This window comes from Opisthocomus hoazin, chromosome 15 (genome assembly GCF_030867145.1).
Source record: "Opisthocomus hoazin isolate bOpiHoa1 chromosome 15, bOpiHoa1.hap1, whole genome shotgun sequence".
Lineage (NCBI taxonomy): Eukaryota > Metazoa > Chordata > Aves > Opisthocomiformes > Opisthocomidae > Opisthocomus > Opisthocomus hoazin.
Genome location: NC_134428.1, coordinates 24928778 through 24954342, shown reverse-complemented (window position 1 = coordinate 24954342; position 25565 = coordinate 24928778). Strand labels below are relative to the sequence as shown.

The 25565-nt window shown below is 52.3% G+C and overlaps 1 protein-coding gene across 1 annotated transcript; it reads right to left on the bottom strand.

Moving 5' to 3' along the window:
- Positions 1-9664: 9664 nt before the first annotated feature.
- Positions 9665-14887, bottom strand: GFER (growth factor, augmenter of liver regeneration). Its single transcript, XM_075436717.1, has 3 exons — positions 14648-14887; positions 13701-13912; positions 9665-12830 (listed from the first exon to the last, which is right to left on the bottom strand). The coding sequence occupies exons 1-3, from the start codon at positions 14852-14854 to the stop codon at positions 12668-12670; spliced, it is 582 nt and encodes a 193-aa protein (XP_075292832.1). The 5' UTR covers positions 14855-14887; the 3' UTR covers positions 9665-12667.
- Between the last annotated feature and the right edge of the window lie 10678 nt (positions 14888-25565).

Below are 25565 nucleotides of genomic sequence, written 5' to 3'. Positions count from 1 at the left end.
GCGCCGAGCCGAGCCGTGCGCGCCCCGCGCCGGCCGCGCGCCCGCCCCCAGCCCCCCCCCCCCACCCCCCCAGCGCCTCCCGCGTGGGCCCGTCCGCAGCGCCGCGTGCGGGCAGCGGGAGGAACCACCCGCCGTGAGGGGGGGGGGGGCGTGGCGGGGCGCGCGCACCTGCGAGCCCGAGCTGCGTCCCGGGGCGACGGGACGCGGGCAGCGCGGGGGGGGCATGGGCACCGTGCTGGGGCCGGGGACACCACGACACGGCCACTGTGTTGGGGCCGAGGACACCACACCATGGGCACCGTGGTGGGGCCGGGGACACCACGACACGGCCACTGTGTTGGGGCCGGGGACACCACACCATGGGCACCGTGCTGGGGCCGGGGACACCATACCATGGCCACAGCCACCATGCTAGGGCTGGGGACACCACACCACAGGCACCATGCTGGGGCCAGGTACACCATACCATGGCCACAGTGCTGGGGCCAGGGACAGCACACTACAGCCATAGCCACTGTGCTGGGGCTGGGGACACCATGCCATGGCCACCATGCTGGGGCCAGGGACACCACACCATGGCCATAGCCACTGTGCTGGGCTGGGGACACCACACCATAGCCACTGTGCTGGGCTGGAGACACCACACCATAGCCACTGTGCTGGGGCTGCGGACACCATGCCACACCCAGCCACCATGCTAGGGACACCACACCACAGCCACCGTGCCGGGGACACCACACCATGGCCACAGTCACTGTGCTGGGCTGGGGACACCACACCACAGCCACTGTGCTGGGGCTGGGGACACCATGCCACACCCAGCCACCATGCTAGGGACACCACACCACAGGCACCGTGCCGGGGACACCACACCATGGCCACAGTCACCATGTTGGGGATGCCACATCACAGCCAGGATACCTTGCCACAGCCAAAGCCACCATGCCACTCCTAGGATGCCCATGCTCCGCCCACCACAGCGCCGCTGGGGACAGCGTGCTACAGCCAGGGGTAGGGTGTTGTTTGATGGGTCACCGTGCTACACCAGCGTCATCGTCTGCCTGCGCCACGACCAGAGCAACCCAGGCCGTTGGCAGGAGGGACGTGCCATGGGGCGGGGAGGGGGTCACCACGCTGCTCAGCTCCCCTCTGCTGCAGACGCACACCTCGCTCCCCAGGATAATCACCCTTTCTGCACCCAGACCTGCCGGTGTCCCTGCTGATAGCGGGGACAGGCAGATGTCAGAGCAGAAAGGGCTGCTGTCGCCTCTCCCGGCATGGCCTCGGCGCGGGCAGCACGGCCTCGGCGCGGGCAGGACTTTCGGACCCACAGCCCGAGCGTGGTGCTCCGCGGGCAGCTCGCTCGGGGCTTCACAGAATATCACAGAGTATCACAGAATAGTAGGGGTTGGCAGGGACCTCTGTGGGTCATCTAGTCCAACCCCCCTGCCGAAGCAGGGTCACCTACAGCAGGCTGCACAGGACCTTGTCCAGGCAGGTCTTGAATATCTCCAGAGAAGGAGACTCCACAACCTCCCTGGGCAGCCTGTTCCAGTGCTCCGTCACCCTCAGAGGGAAGAAGTTCTTCCTCATGTTCAGACGGAACTTCCTGTCCCTCAGTTTGTGCCCATTGCCCCTTGTCCTGTCTTTGGCAGAGAGCGGCCCGTTCACACGGCAGAGGTTTGGCGGCCGCTCGGCAGCAAGGCACGCCGTCACGCACCCGTTAGCCGGCGCGAGCACGGGGAAGTGATGGCTGATGGGGCTGAAGCTCTTGCTTCCCTCGTGCAGGAACGGAGGCTCCCAGAGCTGCCACGGGACGGGAGGAGGCCAAGCCCCGGCCCCGCTCCCGCCCCAGGGACAGCAGGAAGGAGGAAAAAGAGAGGAACCTTACGGAGGGAAACCCTCAATTACTGCAAAGGGAGTTCCCCCCGCGGCTCCAGGACCATCTCCCGAGTTCGTTTTCGTAGCACCGCGATGCTGATCCCGGTTCCATAGATACCGATGCCATGACAACTCTGACATCATCTCTGCTTCGGACGGGAACTGCAGGGATAGTCGCAGGGAGGAGGACGCGTGCACTGCCAGCACGGAGCGGGCCTCTGCTTGGGGCTGGGCGCTTCTCGTGGCTCCACCACCGGCTCTCTCCCGCCCTGCTGTCCGTAGGCTCCGTTCCCCCACGCAGGGAGCAGTGCTGCCGCTGCGGGATCGCACGGGGTACGCGTGTAGCAGGCGTGTAAGCCCCTTACATGCAAAGGGCTGTGACGAAGCGAAGCGTTCCCGAGCGCTGGGCCCCGTCTCCAGCGCGCTTTGGCCTTTTGCAGCTTTGTCGGCCTGCTCTTTCTGCCAGGTGGAATCAGGATTTAACTGTTAAAGCTCATGATGATGCCATTCAGCTTTTCTCAATTACAGGTGAGTCATCATCTCTCCAGATCTATTTCTGACTCCCAGCAGGAATAAGCAGAATCCAGCCTTTCGTTCCTCAATGTCACCAGCTCAGTAGAAATCGCATTTTCCTATGCAAAAAAGAAATGGCTACGAAAAGAATGCCAGGCTGGTCCCTCCTGCTTTCTTCTGGCAGGGTGTCTCACGGGGCTGGCGAGGGATGGCAGCCCAGCATCCAGAGCATCGCCAGCTCATCCCCAAATTGCAGATTAAGAGCAAAGACCATATTTACTTGAAGCGATCACCACAGGTGAGATTTTCAAACAGCTTCACCAGTGTAGCAGCAGCTGTTCCGACATCCTCAAAAATCATTTCCATGCTTTGAGAACAACCCATCCCGTGTCCACCAGCCCAGAGTCACGCATGGAGGCACGGGCAGCCCGGCTCCCAGCGCCAGGGAGGATCTCTCCCTCCCGGAGCGGGTGTCCAGGCATCGCCACGCCACCCATCCCGGGGGGGTCTGTGCCACGCGAGCAGCTCGCACACGTCAAACGCCGTGGATAGACCCCCAGAACACCAACGGCACGAAGAAAGCTGTGCGGGAGGACGTACGTGCAGGAGAGCCGTGTGCTCCCGGGGTGCTGCACAGGGAATCATCCAGACCTCTCGGGTCTGCTCTCAGTCTTCCGATGACGTTGGGAAAGACACTTCAGTCCTCCTGGGTGTCTGCTCCCCCTTGCTCAAACCCCTTGCCCAGCTCATCTGTCCCCACTAGGACAGGCGTATTTTGGACAATGCAAAGCACAAAGGACCAAGATAGTGCCTGAATCTTAGACGCTGCCATCAAACTGTAACTGTTTCCAGACAGAAATATGGTTTATACGCTTCAGGCCATGACTGCGATGCATCAGGCAAGATCCCCACAGAAATCCCCGCTTCTAGACTTGCCCTCTTCCTCCGAGGTTCAGCTCCCCAACCTCTGCCGTGCGCAGCGTGTTTATGCAACCATGTTTCACGTCATCTTGTGCTGTTGTCCCCCGCTACAGCGCAGATGAAGCGCAGCAGCTATCTCCAGCCTACATGCAAACCATATTTCTGTCTAACTTCCTACGGCTGCAAGTCAGCCACCAGACACACAGAGCCAGCCAATACCGGGGCAGGATATTGCATCTTCAACATTTTCCCCATCAAATGGGGGAAAAGAACTGCCTTTGGAAATAGCACTTCCCAGAGCACTTGTTCAGTTTGAACAAGTTCTGTCTGCGTTTACCCCTCCCCCTGGATTTCAGCAATGGGGAGCAAACAGAGTGGCACAGACACACACCCGAGATCTGTCCCTGTTTTGATCTTACATGAGTTTCATTAAGGACAGTGGAAAACATGGGTTTGCCTCATGCTTCTTGTAGCCACGCTGACTTCTCAATCTTTGTCTCCAACACAAAAAAGCAATCTACAACCCAGGACCAAGTACGTGGACACAACAACCTTGAGGAGACCAGATGTAGGGTTTTCTCCTCCTTCAAAGCCAGAGTCAGCCCGATCCACCCAGCTAAGGGCTGATTTCAACCAGCTCAGAGCAAAGAGCAGTCATGTTTTTCTAGGGCATGTGGCTGGACACAACCAATTTAGGAAAGCTTACCAAGTTACCTGTTGTCAGCTGAACAACTGCAAGCGATGCTAGCGTCGCTCTGTGAAGCAGAACGTATTTGCAAAAATTCCCAAGCAGCTGGCTGAGGCTAACACACCCTGCTTCTCAGTCCCAGGGCCGTGATCGCTGGGGTCAGAACCTGGCCCAGAGGAAGCCCAGTAATGGACAAGCTGAGTTAATACGATTTCTTTGGCAGGACTGACCATATTTTCTGTGTGGCAGAGGGTAGCAGTGGGATGCTCCCGAGTTGGCAGGCAAAACAACCAGCCACACTTTCTACTTCACTTCTCTACAGCAAACTAGTGATGTGAAACTGCCCCGCTCTCAGAGCGGCTTTGACAACATGTTTATAGTGAAGCCGCTTCGGCCGAGCAATCCAAACGAGCAGAACGCAGGCTCTCTGCAGCGTGCGGCCCGAGGGAGCCAGCCAGGCTCCGGCCATGGTTCACAGCCCACCGACTTCAGCAGCTCCGCGAGGTCTGACGCTGCCCTTTGCACGGCGTGGCTGGTGAAACGGCTTGCCCTTCACATTCCCCGGGCAGCACGCTTGAAGCAGTACTTTGAGATATGTTCGTTTACTTGTTACTCTGAAATGGTTTCCTTGACATTCATTGGAGTTTGGCTCATACTGCTTTCAGCCCTTAATCTCCAGAAAAACAGGAGTGTTGATGGAAATATCTGAGAGGTGCTTAGAAATTCATAGTGCCCAGTAACAGAGAGAACGGACTCCTGATTAGCAATACCTTAGCACGCTATCCCTAGAAAGCTATGTAATGCCCTCCACCCTAAGAGATCCAAAAATATCTGGAAGATTTTATTGTCTGGTTACTCACCCACTTCTGAAAGGCAGCCATTTCCCAGGTGGGATTCAGCAGTATAAACCCAAGATAAGCACACCACAAAAAAGGTGGAAAACTTAACTAACTGAAATCACCAGGGGAAGATTTGGATAGCAGAATTCAATTAATTGAGACAGCATTTGTCCTGAACAGAGAGTTAATATCTCAGTAGTTGCATAAAAACCAAACTGAACAAAAACCCCAAAGGGTTTCAAAACGCTTTCCAGTGGTGCAACTGCAGGCTTGAGGTCTCATCTAGTAACTTAGTCTGCTGCTTCTCAAAATATTCCACAGTAAGAAAAGTTTGGGGGTTTTGGCAAACCAGTAATCTAATCTGATTCAGGCACTGGGCTGCACTCTGCTACGCGAAGGCGCACAACACCTTGGCAGGAGCTAGACGAAAGGGAAATAAGATCCCCAGCTGTTTTCCAAACTGACCCCCTTAGGACCACGACAGTAAGTGACATCGCGTAGGGCCTGACCAGCAAGCTGACTTCGGTGCTTGTCACCCGCTCCCTGCGCGGTGTTGCAGCTCAGCAGGTATGGTAATGCGAGCAGAGCTGACAGCTACGAGGACACGGGGCAGCCTCCGGGCAGCTCGAGCCATGCTCCGACACGCAGAGCTTCTCCCGTTCTCATTCGAGCTACGGCAAGCTCTGCGGCCAAAGGAGCTCTCCCAGCTCAGTCCTTTTGCTATTATAGCTTCTGCTCATGTTACACTACAAAGCAAGATCCACAGCACAAGTTCTTGGAAATGAGGGCCACAATGCTTGCATAATTAACGTGGTATTTGTAGTGATATATTGAAAATAAGAAACGCTTTGTTTCTTAACTGAACACAGCAAACACTAAACAGGTCCTCAGATTCCAAAGAAGGATGTAACCTGGCGTAAAGGAGATTTGCAGGATGGATTGAGATGGGTGATTTTATTACAGCGAACCGTCTCAGGCCCAGGAGCGCGCAGTACAAGCACATTACAATAGCCTCCCTGAAAGAGATTTTCATCTGAACAGGAAATACTGGCAGAGGCTGCTGAAACCGCTATTTTTATCCCCATTTTGCAGAAGTGGAAGTGTGGCCACAGAAGATGAAGTGACTTACCTGAGGTCTAGCAAGTAGCTTACGACTAAGTAAGAACTGAATTTTGACCTCTTGAGCCTCCAGTGACAGAGGCCTTGTCTTATGTACCTGACCTATCTTTTACCCCATCTAAGAAGCATGACATGAGGCACAGTCACAAAACCACTTTTTCGCACTACTGGTAGCTTGGGCCAGATGTCAGGGATGGAAGAAGCAGGGAAAGCCCAGCTTCGCCTGACCGTACTCGGCATTTGAAAGGAAAGTCCCCATCCAGCACTGGGACTTGAGTTTAGACCTAAAGCTTGGCATTGCGGGAAAAATGGAAACTTCGAAGGACTGAGTGAAATAGCTGCCTGGTGTCTGCTGTGGGAAAGACATTAATTTAACTTGGCTGTTTTCTTTCTCACGGATCTGCTAATTCAAAGCAAGGCTCCCACGAAACTCTGTGGGATTTCTTCCTACCTCTTCCCATGCGGAAAGCCTGGGTCGCATCCCTCTATCTCAAAAGGAACAGCTTTGCTGAAGTCATGACTGTCTTGCATTCTTCCTTCCAAATCCTCTTCTTCCTCTATAAAGCATCCAGAGCTGATGACAGCCATGCCAAGTAAGCTCGATCCCTTCTCTGACTAAAAATGATGCCTGTTTCATGACTGCTGCATACCCTTACCCACGTCTGGTCTGTGCACGAGCCCACACGTGTCCGCACGTGCACAGAAGAGACCGCGTGTGGCACAGCTGAGTTGTGCCAGCACGGCCCAGCTCACCTTTCAGCACGGTACCCATCTGTCTCCCATCTGCTTGGGCGTGGGCTGCAGAAGGAACAAAGCGAGCCACGGGATCCCACCCAACGCAGCCCCTGCCACCAAGAGGACCTCTGCAGGCTGGCCACAGCTGAAGTCGCTTTCCTACAAGCAAGCAATGCCCTATGTTACACGCACATTGCTCTGTGTAAGAAAGTCACTGTTACAAAATTATCAGATAAAATCCATTCACCCTTTCCAATCTGTTCATAGAATCACAGAATCACAGAATAGTAGGGGTTGGAAGGGACCTCTGTGGGTCATCTAGTCCAACCCCCCTGCCGAAGCAGGGTCACCTACAGCAGGCTGCACAGGACCTTGTCCAGGCGGGTCTTGAATATCTCCAGAGAAGGAGACTCCACAGCCTCCCTGGGCAGCCTGTTCCAGTGCTCCGTCACCCTCAGAGGGAAGAAGTTCTTCCTCCTGTTCAGACGGAACTTCCTGTGCCTCAGTTTGTGCCCATTGCCCCTTGTCCTGAAATTGTCATTTTCATTTTGTCATGACCTGATAAAAAAGCCAGAACTTCTCCATATATGACCAGCTATGGGCTGGAGATCAGGTAGGAAAGATGCTGGAAACAGCATCCAGACAGTGCTTCATTATACTTCCAAGTGCAGAATTTAGCTGCAGGCAGAGGAATAACACATCCTTCATTTAGGTAATTATGCAAGGGGTATTGCACACTGGTTTGAAAAGTAACTGAAGTCACCACACTCTCCTCCCAAAGCCATAAGAAAGGGACTAGCATGAGATAAAACATTTCATGTCTGGAGCAGCCTGCCGTTGCAGAGGAGGGCAAGAGGAAAGCCAACGAAAGACAGGCTCTGTTGCCCTCTGCTGCTTGCTCGGTGAAGACGCAAAGCAGATTTTTCCCTGTAGCTTCAGCCCCGTGAAGCACATTGCGGTACCAGACAACAGAAGCCAAGCAGCACGGTGGCCTGGGATATATGGGAGGGAAAACCTGGGCCCAGGAAGAGGTTCCTGCGTTAGGAGTGCTCTGAAGGAAAGCCAACAGCCTGCAGAGCACAACGCAGAGAAGGAGAGGGCAGCTTTCGGCAGGCAGCAACGCAGCGGAGTCATGGGAGGCAGGGGTAGGACTCGAGTGCCAGGACCACTGGCTAAGGGCCAGACCATGGCAGATGCTGCGAGCCCAAACGCCAGCATAACCTTCCGGGCTGGATTATCCCCCCTTCACTAGCCCAGTATGTGCCGACAGGGCTGTCGCACACCAAGGGGAAGAGAACAGTTTCAAAGCTTGGCAAATGCCAGTGCTGCTTGGTCAACTTGACTTGCAGAAACATTAAGAATTACAAACATGAAGAACTGACAGCAATAACAGATACTCCAGCATCAGCACGGATAAAGGTGCTGTGCCCCACTTCTCCTTAGCTGGTAGGAACCAACCTTTGCTCCAGAGCCTTGCGAGTCGTGGCAGGTTTTCCGACGTGCCGGAGACGCCGCATGCCAACTGCCACCATCTCTCAGCTCCCTCGACTGCGAATTCGTTGTGCATCGGTTCAGAGACACCTGAACCCGCCGCGCCAGCCCGCTCGGAAGCATCACGTGCTGTTCATGTGCAGTTCCCCGTGGGACTTGCCAATCCAGGGCAGTGCTCCAGCTGACCACAACCTGACCCCCACGCTCCTCGGACAGACCTCTGTGCTCTAATTGCTGATTTGCCTGCATGCTCTCAGCTGTGGTGCTTTATTGTATTTCCTATTAGCCTACAAAATCAAGAGTTGGCTTCACACAACCTTGCTGGCAGTTTCTACCAAAGTCTTTATTCCTGACTAGACAAACTACTGAACAGCTCCTCTCCATCACTCAGACAATAAACCTGAACAGACACCCCAGGAATGGAGAGAAGGAAAAAAAAAAAAAAAGGAAATCAATGCTGATAGGAAGGGGTGCAAAAGCCAAAGCAAAATCTACACCCTACCCTCTCCAAGCCTGTAAAACTCCAGGAGAAAGAAATACCACACACTGCCTGTAACAGGCTGGAGCAAAAGACACACGCAAACAAAGCGACTCTTGGGAATCTCACTGTAAACAGGAGACTGCATACACCCGATACACTGCAAAGGAACAGCTAATCCCTGGAAAAATGTTGAAGGCACAGTGGTGCTTCCGCCAACATCTGCACTTGTTACTTGCTCAGGCAACTCTGCCTCCCATTCCTGAAGCGCACATTTCCCTCGTGGCTCCCTGCTCTTTGCTTTCAGAGCTGGGGGGGGAAGAAGAAAAAAAAAAAAATTACAGCTACAAATGCAAACCGGTCCATGAAACCAGTAAGTCCTTTGTGAAGCTGAAAGGTCAGCCAGGTGTCTATTCCGCAGGAGCAGCTCTCGAGGAAGGTCTCGCAAGCTCCTTCGGCAGCACCTGCTCCTGACCGTGCTCTGCCTTGCAAGGGCTCCTCGCACTGATGGGAAGCGGCTTCCACTTCCCAGCCAACGTGATGGGATGTGCATGGCTGTGCTGTCAATATGGAATAACAAACACTGCCCTTCAGTCGACGACACCCTCCTCTGCCACCCTGCTCGAATTCAGGAGAAGCTGAGCTATTCCCAACGCTAACGGCACCCTTCATGCTGCTGGAAACGTTTGACAGAAAACCCACTTGAACCCTGTAAAAAAAATCCCAAGGGTCCCCACATAAAACCAGGCTCCGATCTGAGGGGCAAAGACCTGCTGTACAAAATCAACGCATTTTTATAGCTTCTCAGCCCCCAGGCAATCGCGTCGATTCAGCAGCACAACGGAAAGGGACTGGTTGCAGCCCCACCGTATCTGATCAACACATGGACACAGCCACACCACCGCAGCTGAGCAGCCAAGCCCAGACAGTAAATACATCAGCAGGCAGTTAGACACACCAGCACAACGCGATGCCTTTTCCTAAGGCCTCATGCAGTAGGGAAGCCAGGAACAAACTCAGTTGCTTTATTATTTTCACATCAAGAGGAAAGATAATTTGAATACAGATATTTTTAGAACTAGGTTTAATCAAGTGCATTTAGGAGAGAATTCTCAGTTTTCTGTACACAAATACAAGTATCTTCAATAGAAATTCCTTACATAAGATTAAAACTCGAGATATGGTACAAATGAGCAGCAAAATAATTCCCCACACACACACAGAGTCAAGTCCACAAAGAGGACGATATGCCTGAGAAACATCTAAGGCAAAGCCATAAACATGAGAGCAGAGTGCAAGCATATATTTTACTAAATGGCCACTTTGCAAAGCTACAAACTGCCCTAGCAACGTCCCAGCAGCCACAGCTGGTGGCCTCATTATTAGGAAGCATCTGTTAACGACGATGGCTTACAGCTTTGAGGCTCTTCCCCTGCCCCTGCACCTCGGCAGAACAGCACGTGCTGGCAGGAGGGCCTTTTCCTTCTGCACAGTTCTACCACCTCCTTGAAAAACACAAGGTGACAAAAAAATGGTGCTGCCACAGCTGCTCCCCCTGATTTTGAGCAAGATACGTGTTTATTTTCTTCTCCACACGCTCAAGATGAGGACGGATGCTGCAGTACGGTGGCAGGTTACCAGGCTCCTGCCTCTCACCAGCCGCTTGCCAGCACAGGGCAGCAGCCGTGCCAGGACTCGGCGGCAGAGATCGAGTGCGCTGGCACAAGTCAGCACAGCCCACCGACCCGGCCCCTCCTCAGAAAAGGGATGAGACTGTTGTTGTACCAACCTGTTCACTGACACTGCAGCCAATTAGGAAGAAATATCACCATCTGCTCCACGGGCGATGAAATTGTCACAGAGAACAGTCGAGGGCAGATTGGAAAGGAAGAACAGTAAATCCCTCCTTTAGCACAACCTAGTCCAGAAGAAAATCCCTGTCCACAGCCCCAGCTGCTAAAGCCATCCTGACCGAACTGGGTAACCAGGTCGTGCCAGTGCAGGGCTACAGCCTTTTTCTTGGTCCCCTCCCCACTAGTGAATGCCAAAGTGCTTCATTTAGGGGATTGAGTTTATTACTAAAAAAAACCCCAAAAACAGGGCTGGAATTTACTTCTTTTAAGAACCTCAACATGCTAATAGGAAAATTTTCTGAGTACTTTTAAGAATCTGAATGGTACCTTCAAGTCATAATTCAGATTGCACCTTATCATCAGTTTCGTTGATTATGTCTTTAGGAACGTTACTACATAAAAACTTGAGGAATAACCAGTCCATAAAACTCATCTCACCCTGTCTGAACAGGTCCAACTTGAAAGAACTTGAATATGCCATAAAACATTAAAATGTATTTCCAAAGTTCTTATTGCTTTTCTAAACGCCAAGGAGCCCCACATATGCAGGTTTGCAGATCAAAGTTCTCGAATACTAGCTGTCATCGCTCTAATGCCATTATAAAAAAGTATCAGTTACATTTCCAGGTAACACTCACTCTATCAGCAAAAGCAAATTTACAAATGTACTGTAGTGCACGAAATAAGGAAGCTCACTAAAACACACAAGAACACCTCAGCAGGAAGTACAGAAGGAAAAAGCCTACTATTGACACGGTCGGTGCAAACTCCTGCAAACTCTTCACAGCCAGGAAGGCGATAAGGGCGTGATATCGCTATCTACTTTAAGAAATTGAAATTATTTTGACTTTTTTTTGTAAGTTGTCTCTTTTTAGAGACATGTCTTTATATGCATTGTGGTGTAAATAATTTATGCTGCTATTTCAGTTGAAAAATAAATTCACATTTATGTATCAGTACATTGATGCAGTATAGCTGACCTAGGAAAAACACACATAGCATGGATTCTGACCAGCTTCTACAGAGGGAACCTACCCTAGGGACTCCTTTGAGTCCTCTGTGCAACAAATACTACGTAAAGCTGACTTTGCAGTCGTAAGCAGCACTGAAAATACTGCAGGGGGCTTGTAACGTCCTTTTGTTCTAGAGAGATTTTTAGCTAGGGGATGACACCAGAATATCAACCAGGTCAGCAAGCACCAATCAAGGATTTCAAAACATAAGTGACATCTCAGAAATACTGAATGCTAAACAAAGCTGAATATGCTTCGTTACAGGTATCAGTCGAGCTATTTTCAAGACTGACAAAAGTCCACAGCAGTGATGTAGAGGTTATCTGCTTTAAGAGAAAGCAGTTCAGTAGAACTTATCATCATACCACTTCTGGATACAAAGAAAAGTAGCAATCAGTTTAAAACATTTGAATTTCACCCAGCTGGTATTTCGTTCCATTCATCAGATAAGGTGTTTTTTTTGTCCTGCTTTAGTTTCCCTTTCTACAACGTCCTCTTACATGATAAGTTGAAACACAAAAATAAAATGAGAGATCTGGGTTCCATGATTTTAGTATTTAAATTAAATGCACCTGCCTTCAGGCCTTTTACCAAAGGAACTGGATGGAAGTTTAACGACAAGCATCAGAGATCTGGGAAAAAGAGATCCAAGGGTACAGACATGGCACCAAAGGCAGCATAAGTTTTTTCTATCAGAACAACAGCAATTAAAATTACAATTAATCAGATGCATTTTCTAAAACATCAGGATAATGCTGGCAGCCCTCTACAACTGTGTTCAGGGAAAAGGAATTCCAGTCACAGAAATAAGCAAATGCCCCTAAAATAAGGAAATGTCATAATGAAAAAGTCTCCACAAGTTTGTCAGTGACTTCATTTCACAGGTTCTGGCAATTCCTGTGTCAAACGTAAGGCCTCAATCCCTCAGGTAATACATTTATGTAATCATTTATCAAAATACTATTAGGATAAGCTTTTCAAGTTTACTTTTCAATTTGGTTTACCTTTATTTCCACAAGCCGTATCAGTCACACACACAAGCACGCAAACACACGGTTATCGACTCGCACATCTCCCTGCAGCAACCTGACACCACACTGAATGGCTCTGTTACATTTCTGAGCAGTCTCTACGGGTTAATCACAACTACCATCTTTCCAGCCATCTCGCCAGCGCTCATCCACACGAGAGCAGTCAAATTCAGATTTCCCCAGTTTCCTGTTCACTTCATTATGAAGAAGACACAACCACTGCGAGAAGTTATTTCTGTTGCTAGTATCAGGCTGATTTGTACGTAATCTGCAAACAGGGAAGAGGAAACAAATGTTACTTCTTTACAGTCACCAGCTTCAATACCCAAAGCAGGCACATAGCACAGAGTCGTCTTTTCTGCTTCTGCAAGCTGAATCCAAAAGAGAACCCAGAGCAGAGCACCCAAGATCAGTAATTATCGGAGGCCAAACCTCCCCTATAAATACTGATGGCTGCAACTGGCTTGGTTTCATTCACTGCCTAGTCTTGTCAACTGGAAAAGACACAGGAGTCAAACAGTCACAGTCACAAATCTATGATAAAAAGCAAGAAGTACTCGAGTTCAACAAAACACTCCATTAAAAAAAAAAAAAAAAAAAAAGAAGAAACCTGAGCAGTTATTTTGCCATGTGATGCCTACTAAGTCAATAATTAGGTCTCAAACTTTTCTTTTCTGTGTTCATCATCCACAGAGGAGGAGTTGAAACTTTCAAGAAACAAGCTGACAGTAACAGAAGTAGAAAAATTCATCAAATATCACAGCCCATTTGAATCTTTGCCTCCACTGCTGAGGCTACCATTAAAGGGTATTTTCTCAGGGTAGAACAACATTTGCCTCCTGAAAGCCAAATTATTTCAAGCCCCAGTCCAATTCCACAAGCAAGCACAAGTCCAGTTTGAACCAGAAAATCCTGAAATTGCCTCAGGGAGGCCTCGAAGGCAGCACACAACCTAACAGCACGATAAAAGGTATTTGTTTTCTGAGTAACTGTATCTCTGATTTATGCAATAACGGAAGAAACCCATCTAGGTAGCTACAAACCCCGAGCTGCAGGAAGAGCTGCTGACATGCAAATAGCTGCTGCGGCGGCCCCTTCGGCGCCAGCCACCAAAAAAAACCCCAAGGGAGCAACTCACCTTTCCCTCAGATCCTCAGCGCAGTGCTCGCAGGGGTAGAACTTGGAGAAGAGGTTGATGAACTCCCTCATCTCCTTCTGCTGGGCACCGCTGGGCTGCTCGGGGTAGTACGCGGCCATGGTGTGTAGGAAGGCCCAGGTGCTGCGGCCCAGCTGCTCGCTGTCCAGGGGACAGTCCGGCGGCGGCTCCTTCTCCTCCGCGACCGCCGGGTCCTGGAGCGGGAGAGAGGGTCGTGAGGGGACGATGGCGCTTGGCGGGGAAACTGCCCCTTTGCGCTGGGGGGACAGGAGGAGATGGAGGGGGACAGGCCGAGATGGCAGAGGCAGACAGGCCGAGATGGAAAGGGGGGACAGGCCGAGATGGAATTGGGGGGGGGGACAGGCCGAGATGGAACTGGGGTGGGGGGGACAGACCGAGATGGAACTGGGGGGGACAGGCCAAGATGGAACTGGGGGGCGACAGGCCGAGATGGAACTGGGGGGGGGGACAGGCCGAGATGGAACTGGGGGGGGGACAGGCCGAGATGGAACTGGGGGGGGGACAGGCCGAGATGGAACTGGGGGGGGGACAGGCCGAGATGGAACTGGGGGGGGGACAGGCCGAGATGGAACTGGGGGGGGGGACAGGCCGAGATGGAACTGGGGGGTGGACAGGCCGAGATGGAACTGGGGGGGGGGGGGGAGACAGACCCTTCACGCACCCGCTGAGGGACAACAGCAGAGCCCCCTTCACACCCGGTAGGGAGAAAATGGAGGCCCCCTGCACCCCCACCCCCCCCCGAGGGGAAACCCGGCCCCTGGGCCCTTCACCCCCCGAGGAGGGGCACACACAGCCCCCTCGCACTGTGGGGGCCAGGACGGAGGCCCACTGCACAGCTCCGCAGGGGCCGGGGGCACGGCAGCCCCACGGGGGGGACAGGGGAGGCTCCCCCCCACCGCCCGCCTCACCCCGCCGCCCGGGGCCGCCCGCTTCCTCTGCTCGCGGAGCCAGCTCTTGAAATCCGTACAAGCCCGGCACGGCTTCTTGGACGGCTCCTCCGCTCCGGAGCCCGCGGTGCCGTGCGGGACGGCGAACGGGAAAGCGAACGGGCCGTTGTCGGTGCCCGAGAACGCCGAGGAGCCGCGACCCGGCCGGCCCTCGCTGGGCGCCGCCATATTGGCGCCGCGGTGCACCACGGGAGGCCGCCATTTTGAGGGGTCCCCGGTCTGCCTCAGGGCCGGAGCCGGGGCCGGGGCCTGGTCCCGGTCCCGGTCCCGGTCCCGGTCCCTGCGAGGTGCGGGAGGGCCTCGCAGTACCCCGGCCGGGGCTCTTCCAGGAGTCGAGGGCCAGGGCTTTTCCCGGGTGCGGGTGAGGGGGCTCGGCCCGGGCGCTCGCCACAAGCCGAGGCGCGCGTTTCTGAGGGGTTTTTGCCAGTCCAGCAGCCGGCTCTGGGTTCAAATCGTCTGTTTGAGGAGAGCAGGGCGGGTTTTGCTTCGCACGGTGCAGTGGCACGAGCCTCCCACCAGCGCTTGTCCACGTCCCATCCATATATATATATAAATTTATATATATATGTGTGTGTGTTTAGGTGCGGTGTGTGGCAGAGCCCGTGGCATGGGGCAGCTCTCTTACATGCCGGCGGTGGCGAAGGACACCTCAGCGTTATCTCCAGCACAGCGATACGATCAGCAGTGTGATGTAAAGAACAAACAAACGGGTAACTCCGTTCCAACTCGTGCACCTGCAGCAGAACGCGCTCATATTGAATTTTATGTGCTTTAACGCCGGTCATGTGTTTGTAAAACCACACTGAGGAAGGATTTACCGACCTCCTTCTGAGAGCGTTTGCACGTGTGGCACAAGGGCAGCTACGGCGAAGAGCGGAGCCCTCGCCGGCGGCTGGGGCTGCGGGAGGCGAAGGAGAGCCCGGGCCTTGCCCCAGCTCTTCGCTCTCCGGTGGACTTTCGGCAGCTTCCCTCTTGTTCCTGGCGAGCCACAGGCTTGGCAAGGACAGAGACCTCCACTTGAACATGGGCGATGGTCCAGCACGGCATTGGCTTCAGAGCGGGGTCTCCCACCCTGTAGAAAGGTTGATTACCTGCGGCTTGGCACCCTGCTAGCAGTGCAGGTAGAGCTTTTGGCTGGTCTGACCGCCTGAAGCGCAGCCCACAGCCAGCCTCTGAGACACTGCAGCCTTGGGAAGTTCTTGGTGGGGCTCAGAGGATGGGAAGTCAGAGGGCAGCACCGATTTGCTCTTTTCCTTTTTTTTGGCTTGACACTGTCGTGCCATTAGAGGTTTTGGGGCCACAGGATAAGTCTCCCACTGTGGACAATGCACTCTAGAACATGAATTTCGTACCTTCTTCCACTTTTCACCTCTTCGTGTCCTGCAGGTCAAGTGAAAAATATTATTTTGTTTAATGCAAAACAAATGTATAGCCAAGATGGAGGTGGGCCAAAATATCGTCTTAAGAAATCTCATATTGGCTGCCTGGGGCAGGTTTTTGACTCCTCTCCTTCCTTCCCTTCCCCTTCCGGTGACACCAGCCCTTTTCCTGGCCCTTCAGGCAGCCATGGCCTGGGACCTTTCTCCTCAGCAGCTCCTGCCCCTACAAATAGCTGTACTTCTCCACGTCCTATTCCTTCCAGGCTGTTTTGCAGCCTATTAGAAATGCATCTTGAGTCTTTTCCCGACGTTAAGTGCTGTTCCGTCACCAATTCTGCAAAGACACAATTTGTATGAAAGTTGCTGGAAAAATACCCCTCATTTTCAGCTGATGTATTTAACGCAGCATGGTGTGAAATATTTAGTAGGTGGTGCATCGTTTTAGAGAAATGCGTCAAAGGCTTGCCTTCGAAAAAGGCAATTTCAAAACTCTGTGCTTTACGTGGAAATGGCTGATCTGTCTCCTGGTCTGCATAGCTCCGAGCTGATAATCTGCATCTCCATCTTTGGGTCTTCTGTTTACCAGTGCTCCGTGGTTTTTTTATTTGCAATTTCATGGGAACATTTATTTGCTGATATTCGTGAGAGAGGGAGAAGAGACCTGAGTAACTGATAGGAACTACTGAAATGGCTTTGTCTAAAGTTATAGCCAGCTATATATCTAAATTTCACACATGAAGGAAAGACCAAGTAGGAGAAAAGACATTCTTTATGCTGTTTTCCTTACCCGCCAATAAATATTTAAATGATGTTGATGACCTCATTTTTCTTTCTAATTCAGAAAAAAAGGTATGCTGGTATCTGGAAGAGAGACTCGGGGAATTTCCTACGGTGCTTTATTGCTTAGCCTTCAAGCAATGAGCTGCGGAGATGTTTCTAAGTCAAGGCAGTCTTCTTGTTCAGCTGTTAGCAGTCTGTTTGCTTACTTGTTGCTGATTTCATTTATTGAGTTAGTTAAAATCAAAGCAAGTTTGATTTTTATTTAAAGGCAAAAAGTTCATAACCTGGAAAGAAGGGGTTGCCTACGGAGGGATTTGTGCTCCGTGTTGCTCCCCCTGCCCCTTTTCTGGCCGGCTGTAAGAGCAGAGCTGGCTCTTTAGCAAAAGGTGCTCCTGGTTTTCTCTGTTTGCCCTCACGGCCAGCATCATCTTATTTCAAAGCAGGCGAGGGAAAAAATTGAAAGATGCTCAGATCCAAATCAGAGCAAGGAAATCCACTTTACTGCCTCTGACTGAATCCAAGCGTGGAGCCTAATTAATTCTGTCCGAAGGAAACCGGGCCCAGTGCAGCGTGCTGAATAGGTGCCTCTTCCTCGCAGCCGCTTGATCTGTGGCTGGAACAGGGGAACGTGCAGGGCGGCAATGACAGTGATTACCAGGAAGCGTTTGTAAATCTTGCCCTGGAGAAACCGAAAAGGGTGTGTTTGCCCTTCTCAGAGGAAGACTGCTGTTTGATGTTCTGCTCTTATCTCTGGCACTTGCTAAGCAAGAGCTTGGGAACTGGCAGCTGACAGTGGGTGCATGGGGAAGGAAGAAGAAGATGACCCGTGTCTGAGGCCAGATACGCGTCCCTCTGCTCGGTCTCCAGAACGAAGGGGGCCGGACACCCCCCCGGCCCTTGGAGCCCCGTGACATCACGGCCAGAAAGCAGAGTCAGGATGGGCAAAATTCACGGCCACAGCGGGCTTTGGGCGAGGATGAAGGCCTGAGTTAAAACGCAGCTCCTGAGCAAAAGGGGAGACCCCAAGCAGGGGAGACCCCAAGGAGGCTTCTCGCTGCTCTTTCCCCAACAGTTTGACCCTGGGTTACAGCAGGATGCCTATTTATGTACAGATATGACTACGTCTATGGAAAGGCTGCTGATTTTCAAAGATAACTGGCTTAACTAACAGAGAGGACAAAACTCGTGCTGCTATCCACACAGCCCACTTCCTAGGATGCAGCAGGATTGCACGGGAATGCGATGGCCTGCCGGGCCCGCGAGGCCAGACTGCCCGTTGGCATGCACTGCTCTCCATCACTGCGATAAAAAGTTAAATTTTGACTAGAGAACAAGGAGTAACATTCTCAGAGCCCTTCTGCTTCATTTGGGAAACTTAACACCCCTGACTTTTCATTAATTTATTTAAAGTTCTTTGGAAAATTTTACGCTATACCTCTCAGGATTCTTAGCATGGTTTTTGTGATGGTTTTATAGATAGTTCCCATTGAACTATTCCTGTTGCCCTCTCTAGGGAAATACACCAACAGGAAGCTGACTTGTATTTGCAGGTGAGGATGTGAGCCTAAAGTCCAACCAGTTACAAAGCCAGCAGCAGGAATTAGTCATGCAGTTGTTTGTGAAATTACTCTCAACTAGGAAATAGCAGCAGAAAAAAATAATATCTATTTCCAAGTAAGTGAATCACATTGAAATGTTTTGTTTGTATACAAGAAACACATCACCTGCAAAATTTCCCAAGGCGTGAATTGATCTGCCAGTTATCAGGAAGGAGCCTGCTGCCGTCCCGACACACTTTGCTGCCCGTGAGTGGGTGAGGCGTGGACATCAGTTCAGATCTGTCCAGAACTGGTAAACTCTGCTCAAAAACAGTCCGAGGTGTAAGACTTCGCACAGAGTATACCAAGACTCTGCCTTCCTCAGATCTGGGGGTTGATACCCAGAGGCTTCGGTAAATAATTTCAAAATTTGTGCCAGTTTTGCATGTGGATCCTCTTGCTGATTAAAATGAGAATTCAGAAGTAGCGGTGTCTATATTTGCAATAGCAGGGGTAGGGAGAAAACCAAATTGTTTTCCTCAGGTTGGCACAGCCACTGCTCCAACGCTTGTGTCGTGCTCCAGCCTGTCTCCTGCATCCCAGACTCTCTCCGAGCACCCGTGGAATCAGAATCGATTGCTGCATTCTGGACATCAACACAGCAAATGTGGGGGTTGCCTTATGTGCCCTTGAAAAACAAAGCACAAAATCTCCAGCAAGGAGCTCCCGTTCCCCTTGGCTTGGCGAAAGGAGACCGGCCCGACTGCCGTCGGCGAACGCCAGGAGAGTTTGGGGGGGCTCCGGCGTGGACGGGGGCTGCTGTTGCTGCGGCAGAGCCGGCTGCACCATGGGAGCACCCTTTGTTTTAGTGAGAAGGTGCTATTTGAAGTTTATTAAAAAATGTTGTAGCATGCTGTTTCCCACGTGGATTTTGAGGGTCCTTCCTTATTACAGACGCCCATTTTTTGTTTCCTAAAAGTTAATGACCCTGTTGTTATGAGAGCTGTGATTTTAAAATCGCTTCTCCTGTACAGGGCAGGTGCACCTGGAGGTTTCTGTCTTTTTCCTCACCCTGATTTTGGGGCGATTCCTTTTTCTAGCAGTAGGTCAAGGCAAGTGGACGGTAGTAGGTCTCAAGCAGTTGTGGAGGAAGAGATTTTTCTCCGATAACAGAGAATGTAACGAGAATGTGTCAAACCATTAAGAATGAAATATTATTGAAATAACGATTCTCCTTCCACATTACTCTTCTCCTCTCCAGGCTTTTGAACGAAGATTAAATATGGCTTTCTCTGTTTTCTGAAGTGGGCAAGGAACACAAAGGCCTTGTCTTCGCTCTGAAATAGAGGTAAACTTCTAACTTGAGCTACCAGCGCTGGTGGAAAGCCCAGCAGAGATAAGGCACTTTGCATACTCTGCTTATCACTAGCAGCAGGGAATGAGGAAAGGGTGAGAACAGGATGAGCATTTCTCTGACTAATCTGCGAGGAATACAACGGTCTTGTCTCTGGTCAGACTTTACCGTATTTAGCATGAAGTAAGAATAGAATTTGCCCAAGTGAAAACGGTATTTCTACACGTTCACCGGTGCTTGCTTCGCTTGCCCTTGGCTGTACAGGTTGTGTGGCTTGGGTTTTCCCCGGACAAATTTCAGAGCGCGCAGCCTCCTCGAGGCTTCAAACCCCTTGGAAACTCAACCCGGCCTCCGTCTCCCCGCACATCCCGTAGCCGGGTCCCAGCACGTGCACACGCTGCCTTGGCCTCGTAGCACGCAACGCAACTCGGCAAACACCATATTTTCTTTTTTGCTGTAGGAAATGGTGCGGGGAACTTTCTCTTGCAGCGGCCGAAGTTACATTCTCAACCTTCCTGGAAGTTTTCTTCTTGAATCATGGTTTTGTCCTTTACGTAACCTTTAGAAAAACACCACTTTTACGAGGAGCTATGAAATTCTTGCCACAAGTGCTTGATAAACAGGGGGCTGTCCATTGTGCCCTGGGTGATGAGCAAACTTCTGGAGAAAGGCTGCTTTCTCCACGGGCCGGGCGGCTGGATCCCAAGGGCATTTCAACGAAAATTTGCTCCGTTGTCTTCACCGCTCTCAGCCGGCCGGTGCGCGGTTTGAGGGAGTTTGAAGGGATGCTGTGGTTTTATAGAAGCCGTCTGGCTGCGGCCATGCTGTCAGTGACCAGGGGGATGACGGGACCCCCGTGCCCTGAGCCCCAGTCTCCTGCACGGGGGCAATAACCAAGGATGCCCCAGGCACGAGTCCATCGCAGGAGACTGCAGATGAAGAGGAGTGGGACTCCTGCTGAGGTGGGAGGGGCGCAGAGGAAAGCTGAGCAGAGAGAAGAACGAAAGGGCCCACGGAAGCCAGCCCCACTCTGTACGCTGGCTCGCCACGCCACAGCGGTCGCTGCAGTTTCCTGGTGGAAAAGGCAGATCCAGGGCTTGCAGAAAACGAGCAGTTTCTTTCCCCAGCGCCGCTGCAGGAGGCCTTGCTGCTGGGGACTGTACCGAAGCAGCACTGCAAAATGCCTTTTCCATCCCTCCAGCAGACGCTGCCTTACCAGCCCAAGCTGGTGGAGAACGGCGAAACACACTCGGCCTTAATGGATCTTTGGTCTCTGTAGCAGGAGAAAAGTGTCACCAGCTGCAGCAATTCACAGTGATCCAAATGAAAACTCGGCTTGCAGGTATTGCAGAATGGGTTCCTGGTGCCGTGCACACACTGCACGTTCATCCTGCGCACAGCCCCGGTGCAGACACCGACCGTCCAGCTCCCGCTGTCGGACAAGCAGTGCCAGCTCTCCCCGCTCGAGCCATAACTCTCCATCATGAAATAAATCTGCCTCTGAGGAGTTAGTGACCCCCCTGCGCTGAGGATGGACGTGCATCTTCTGAAGCTCCTGCAACGCAGCCGCTTCAGGGGTGGAGAAGTGCTCAGAGTATTTCTGAATCGGATTCATCTGGCCACTGGAAAATGCCTTGGTGCCTGCAGCAGCTGCTGAAATTAGGAGGAAATGAAATTCCTTCTTCTGGATTAGGTATTGCAAAATCTCTCATCTCAACCTGCATGAAAGTTCAACTGCTTCTTTTGTTCATGAGGTGAAGGATATTTTTGTCAACTCCAGTGTCTGATTTTTTTTTCTTAATAAGAGTCTGTTTCCTATTTATTGGAAGTCTAAAACTTCTTTGTACTCTTAAAATCAGCTTTTAGCAGCTGGGCTTTTCATTAAAGGTGCTGATAGGTCATGTGTTATCACAGCTGACCTTCAAGAACAGTGGAGGGCAGGTTTTGATCCTGAAGGTGATGGTGGGAAAAGATGAAGCTCTCCTGCTGGCGTCATTCCAGGCGAGGGCCCCCCTTGGCTGCGCCCGCGGCTCTTTTCCATATCTCTTTCTTGCAGCTGTAGTATCTCAAGGGTGGTTTGAGGACTTTTTCTCTCTTTGCCTTTTCCTGGTGAGTTTGCAAGAGGTCAGTGAGTCCAACCTCCAGCAGTTCCTCCTCTTCTGGGCATAGAAAGAGAAATCCCTGATTTAGAGACCCACTCATCTGCAGCCATGAGATGCACAGGTCTCTAACCAGCCCAGACCGGGCTTCCGTACGTGGTAAAGGATGTTCAGAACACAGCTTCTTCTCTTTTTCACGTGTGTGCATTTGTGACACAGCCATTGCTTGTTAGACTTAGGAAATGGCTGTGCTGGAGCTGCTGAAGAGCTGCCTTTGGCTGCCCCGAGCGTCCGCACGTCCAGACTCTCCTTCTGGGTCTCGTCGGAGGCAGGGAAGGACTAGGCCGGGCACTTGTCCCACCTGGGCTGCTCTGCTCTGGTTAAACGCACCGGATTAAGTTATTCCCCATCCATACTGAAATGAAAAGAAAACCAGACCCTCAGTGTTTATTTGTCGTGGAGATTTTACACTCGGTGGAGGGAAGCTGGTCCTGTAATGGAAATCGCGGAGGGGGCAGCCCTGGAGCCGCTGGATGCCCTGCCCTGTCCTTCAGACCACGGGCTCTTCGGGGCAGGGACTCTGCCGTGGGTCCCCGTCCCTGTCTGGGGCGCAAACGGGATTTCACAGGCCCAGCGCTGCTGTTTGGGGCAGTGCTGATGTTCCTGGAGGAGCAGGAGGCAGAGCTCCACCTCTGCGAGGCGTGCGGGGCTTTCTTGCAGCAGGCTGCAAAACCACGGGGGTTATTGTGGAGGAAAACTGGTTTCCTCGGTCTTGCCAAAGCTGGACAGTCCGCTCCCATACATTATTTGTTAATTTATGATCTCATTTGTACCTTGTAAAACGACTGAAGAAAAAAGTAACTGCTGTCCTTAAAACCTGTGTAAATAAATACTGGTGATGAAATAGCAGCGCCCAACAAAACTTGATGGGTTTTACTTTTTCCAGGTAGACCACTCCTCCCTTCGGTTAATAATTACACGTGAGGAGGTACCAATTTATGGCAGGATGATATGGGCATAGTAGAAAAGACAAAGTAAATTTGATGTAATGTTCGTAAAATAGTTTTGTTTTGGGGTTTTTTTGGAAGTGTGCTCAACTGTATCCAGCAAAGAGGAGGAATTAATGGCTTCTTCTAACCAGTTATCTGTCCTTCCCGAGAGAAGCGGCCCTGACCTGTCGGGGACTGGCGAAGGAGGCGCGGTGTCGCTGTGGAGGAGCCCTCGTGCTGAGCCAGAGGCAAACCGGCATGGCCCTTCCTTCAGTTTCACAGATAGCGTCACTGCAGACCGACGTGACGTGACTCATGAGATCGATCTCTTGAGCGGACAGTTTCCTGACATCAGACTCGACGACAACAAGCCAGCGATACTGGATGCTCAATGACAACAACCGCAGGGCCCTGAACAGAGCTCTCCGGGGCGACACCAGCAGTGTTGCTATCTCCGAGTGGTGCCTGGCCGTTCTCCCCCCCGGGACCTCTGTTCTGCATCGCGGTGACCCTTGCTTGAGCCGTGTACTTTCTCAATAGCTGATCGCTGAGTTTTGAGTAGCTTTGCCCATACTTTGCTTTACCCGAGATCCGTGTCACCAGCCCATCTCCCCCAGGAAATCAGCTCTCCAGGCTGCATGGCTGGCTCCTCAGCCTCAGGTGTCTCGCAAACCTCCACGTAGTTTCTTTCACCTTCCTCTTGTGACATTTGATCATCTGGTTTCCACGTCCCCCTCCTGCCTGAATTCTCTGAAAACGAGGAAACGCACAAAGCTTTTGGAACCAGCAATGGGCACAACCAAGGCTGTTTCCTTCTCCTTTTGTTTTCACCGACACCCAGTACCTGCCAACATGGAGCAACGTGCTGTCGGAGCCCCCCCGGCCATCTCCCCTGCACAGAAATTGCAGCTCCTCTACGGTCAGAATTGTCTTTGGCTTTTCCCGTTGAGGGTAAATATGTTTAAACCTTTACGCTCTTGGAAATACATTGTGTTCTGTGTTTGCTCTCAGACAGGAAACCAATCAAATGTGCTTTGTCTTGGTTCCAGCTGTTTCCGAGAGCCATGCGAAGGCGAGCTCGGCCCCGGCTTGGCTGCCAAGGAGCAGCCTGTGAGCATGGGTGTGACGACACGGAGCCGGCGAAGGGCTTTGCCGCCTCGGAGACCGGTAGCTGCTAGATAAGCCCAATCATAAAGAATAAACTTGCTGGATGAAGTGATTTCTTCTCTCTCCATACAGACCTTACCTGTTGAGCCGGGGAGGTCTAACAGCACGAGCTTGTGCTGGGCGCTGTGTGAGCAGAGGGATGGAGGGTGCGATCCCGGGGCTGCGGGGCATCGCCTCTCCGCAGCGCAGCTCCTGGCTGGCTTCCCGCGCAAGGAAGTGCCCTGGGGACGCCATCGCAGGGGTTTTCCCACCAAACCTGCGCACGGGACGGGATTGCTCTCTGTGTAACTTTCCCTTCCCAGCGGAGGACAGATCTCCAGCAGCAATAGATCGAACTGCAAGGAAAACACTTCCTTTGTCCCCAGAAGCTGCCACGCCGCTGTGCGGGAGCAGCCTCCTGCGCTCAGAAAATGCAAACCAAGGCCCCACGCACCGTGTTTTCTGGCCATCCAGAAGGAATCCTGTTTGGCTTCCTATTCAGATTCTGGAGGGGTTTTTTTTTTTTGGTAGATGAAAAATCACCCGCAGCTGTTGCTGAGGGTTTGGAGAGACCAGGTGTAGCTGGAAAATGAAAGGGAAGGCAGGTCTGAGCCTCTTAATTTCAGCTCCAATAACGATAATGATTCAGCTTAAGCTTCATCAAAGAGGAGGGGGAGGCAGGCCGGAGAAGGCGGTTTGATCACCCGGCCGCCCAGCAGCCAAGTCATAACCCGAGGCAGGCTAATGGCAGCCGCTCAGTGCCAGGACGGGCTCTCCAGGGCTGTCGTTACCGGCCCCGCAGCGTCCCCAGGCAGTGGGAGCCGGTCCCGGGGGAGAGCTGCCGGTCGCCCCGCGTGGGCACGGGCAGCTGGCTTGGTGCAGGACGGAGCTCGGGGCACCCGGAGCCGAGCCTCCACCGCGTGTTTGCACCCGAGCAGCTTTGGGACTGCTTCAGTGACACCCCAGGGCTGCATTCGGTCACCCTTTGCCCCAGCGACGCCGGCAGCAGCATCTCCCACTGACTTCTGAGAGCGCGCAAATATCGACGCTGCTACCAGAAACCCCTGGGAAGGGACGCGTCTCCGCAGCGAGGAGGTTTGCCACAGCCAGCACGCACCTCCAGTTGTGCCCGATGACAACCAGCCGTGCTCGTCATCGGTTTTTGGGGCTGGCGTGAGCGCAGCCCGACCGCAGGCGACTCTGGCAAGCACGTCCGAGCAATAGAGCCATAAACACAGCCCTGGAAATTCACTCCAGCTCGCAGCGTAACTGCTGCCCCAGTGACCTCCCCGACACCCAGCGATGATAAACCGGCCCCGCTGCAGGGCCAGGCTCGCTCGCCGGCAATATTCGAGGAAGGCGGTGATAAGATAAGATGCTTCTCCTCCCCAGCTCCCTGAACTATGGCCCCGCCATCTGCACCCGGCGTATTTGCATGTTAAACGCAGGGGGGCAGGTAAAAGGCATGCGGTAGTTTGCCAAATTACGGAATTTCTGGCAGCGTTGCTGGGCGGAGAAGGAAGCGCGGGAACGCCTGCCTCCCGCTCCAGCGTATTTAACCAGGGGAGCCGTGCCCGGAGCCGCATCCCTGCTC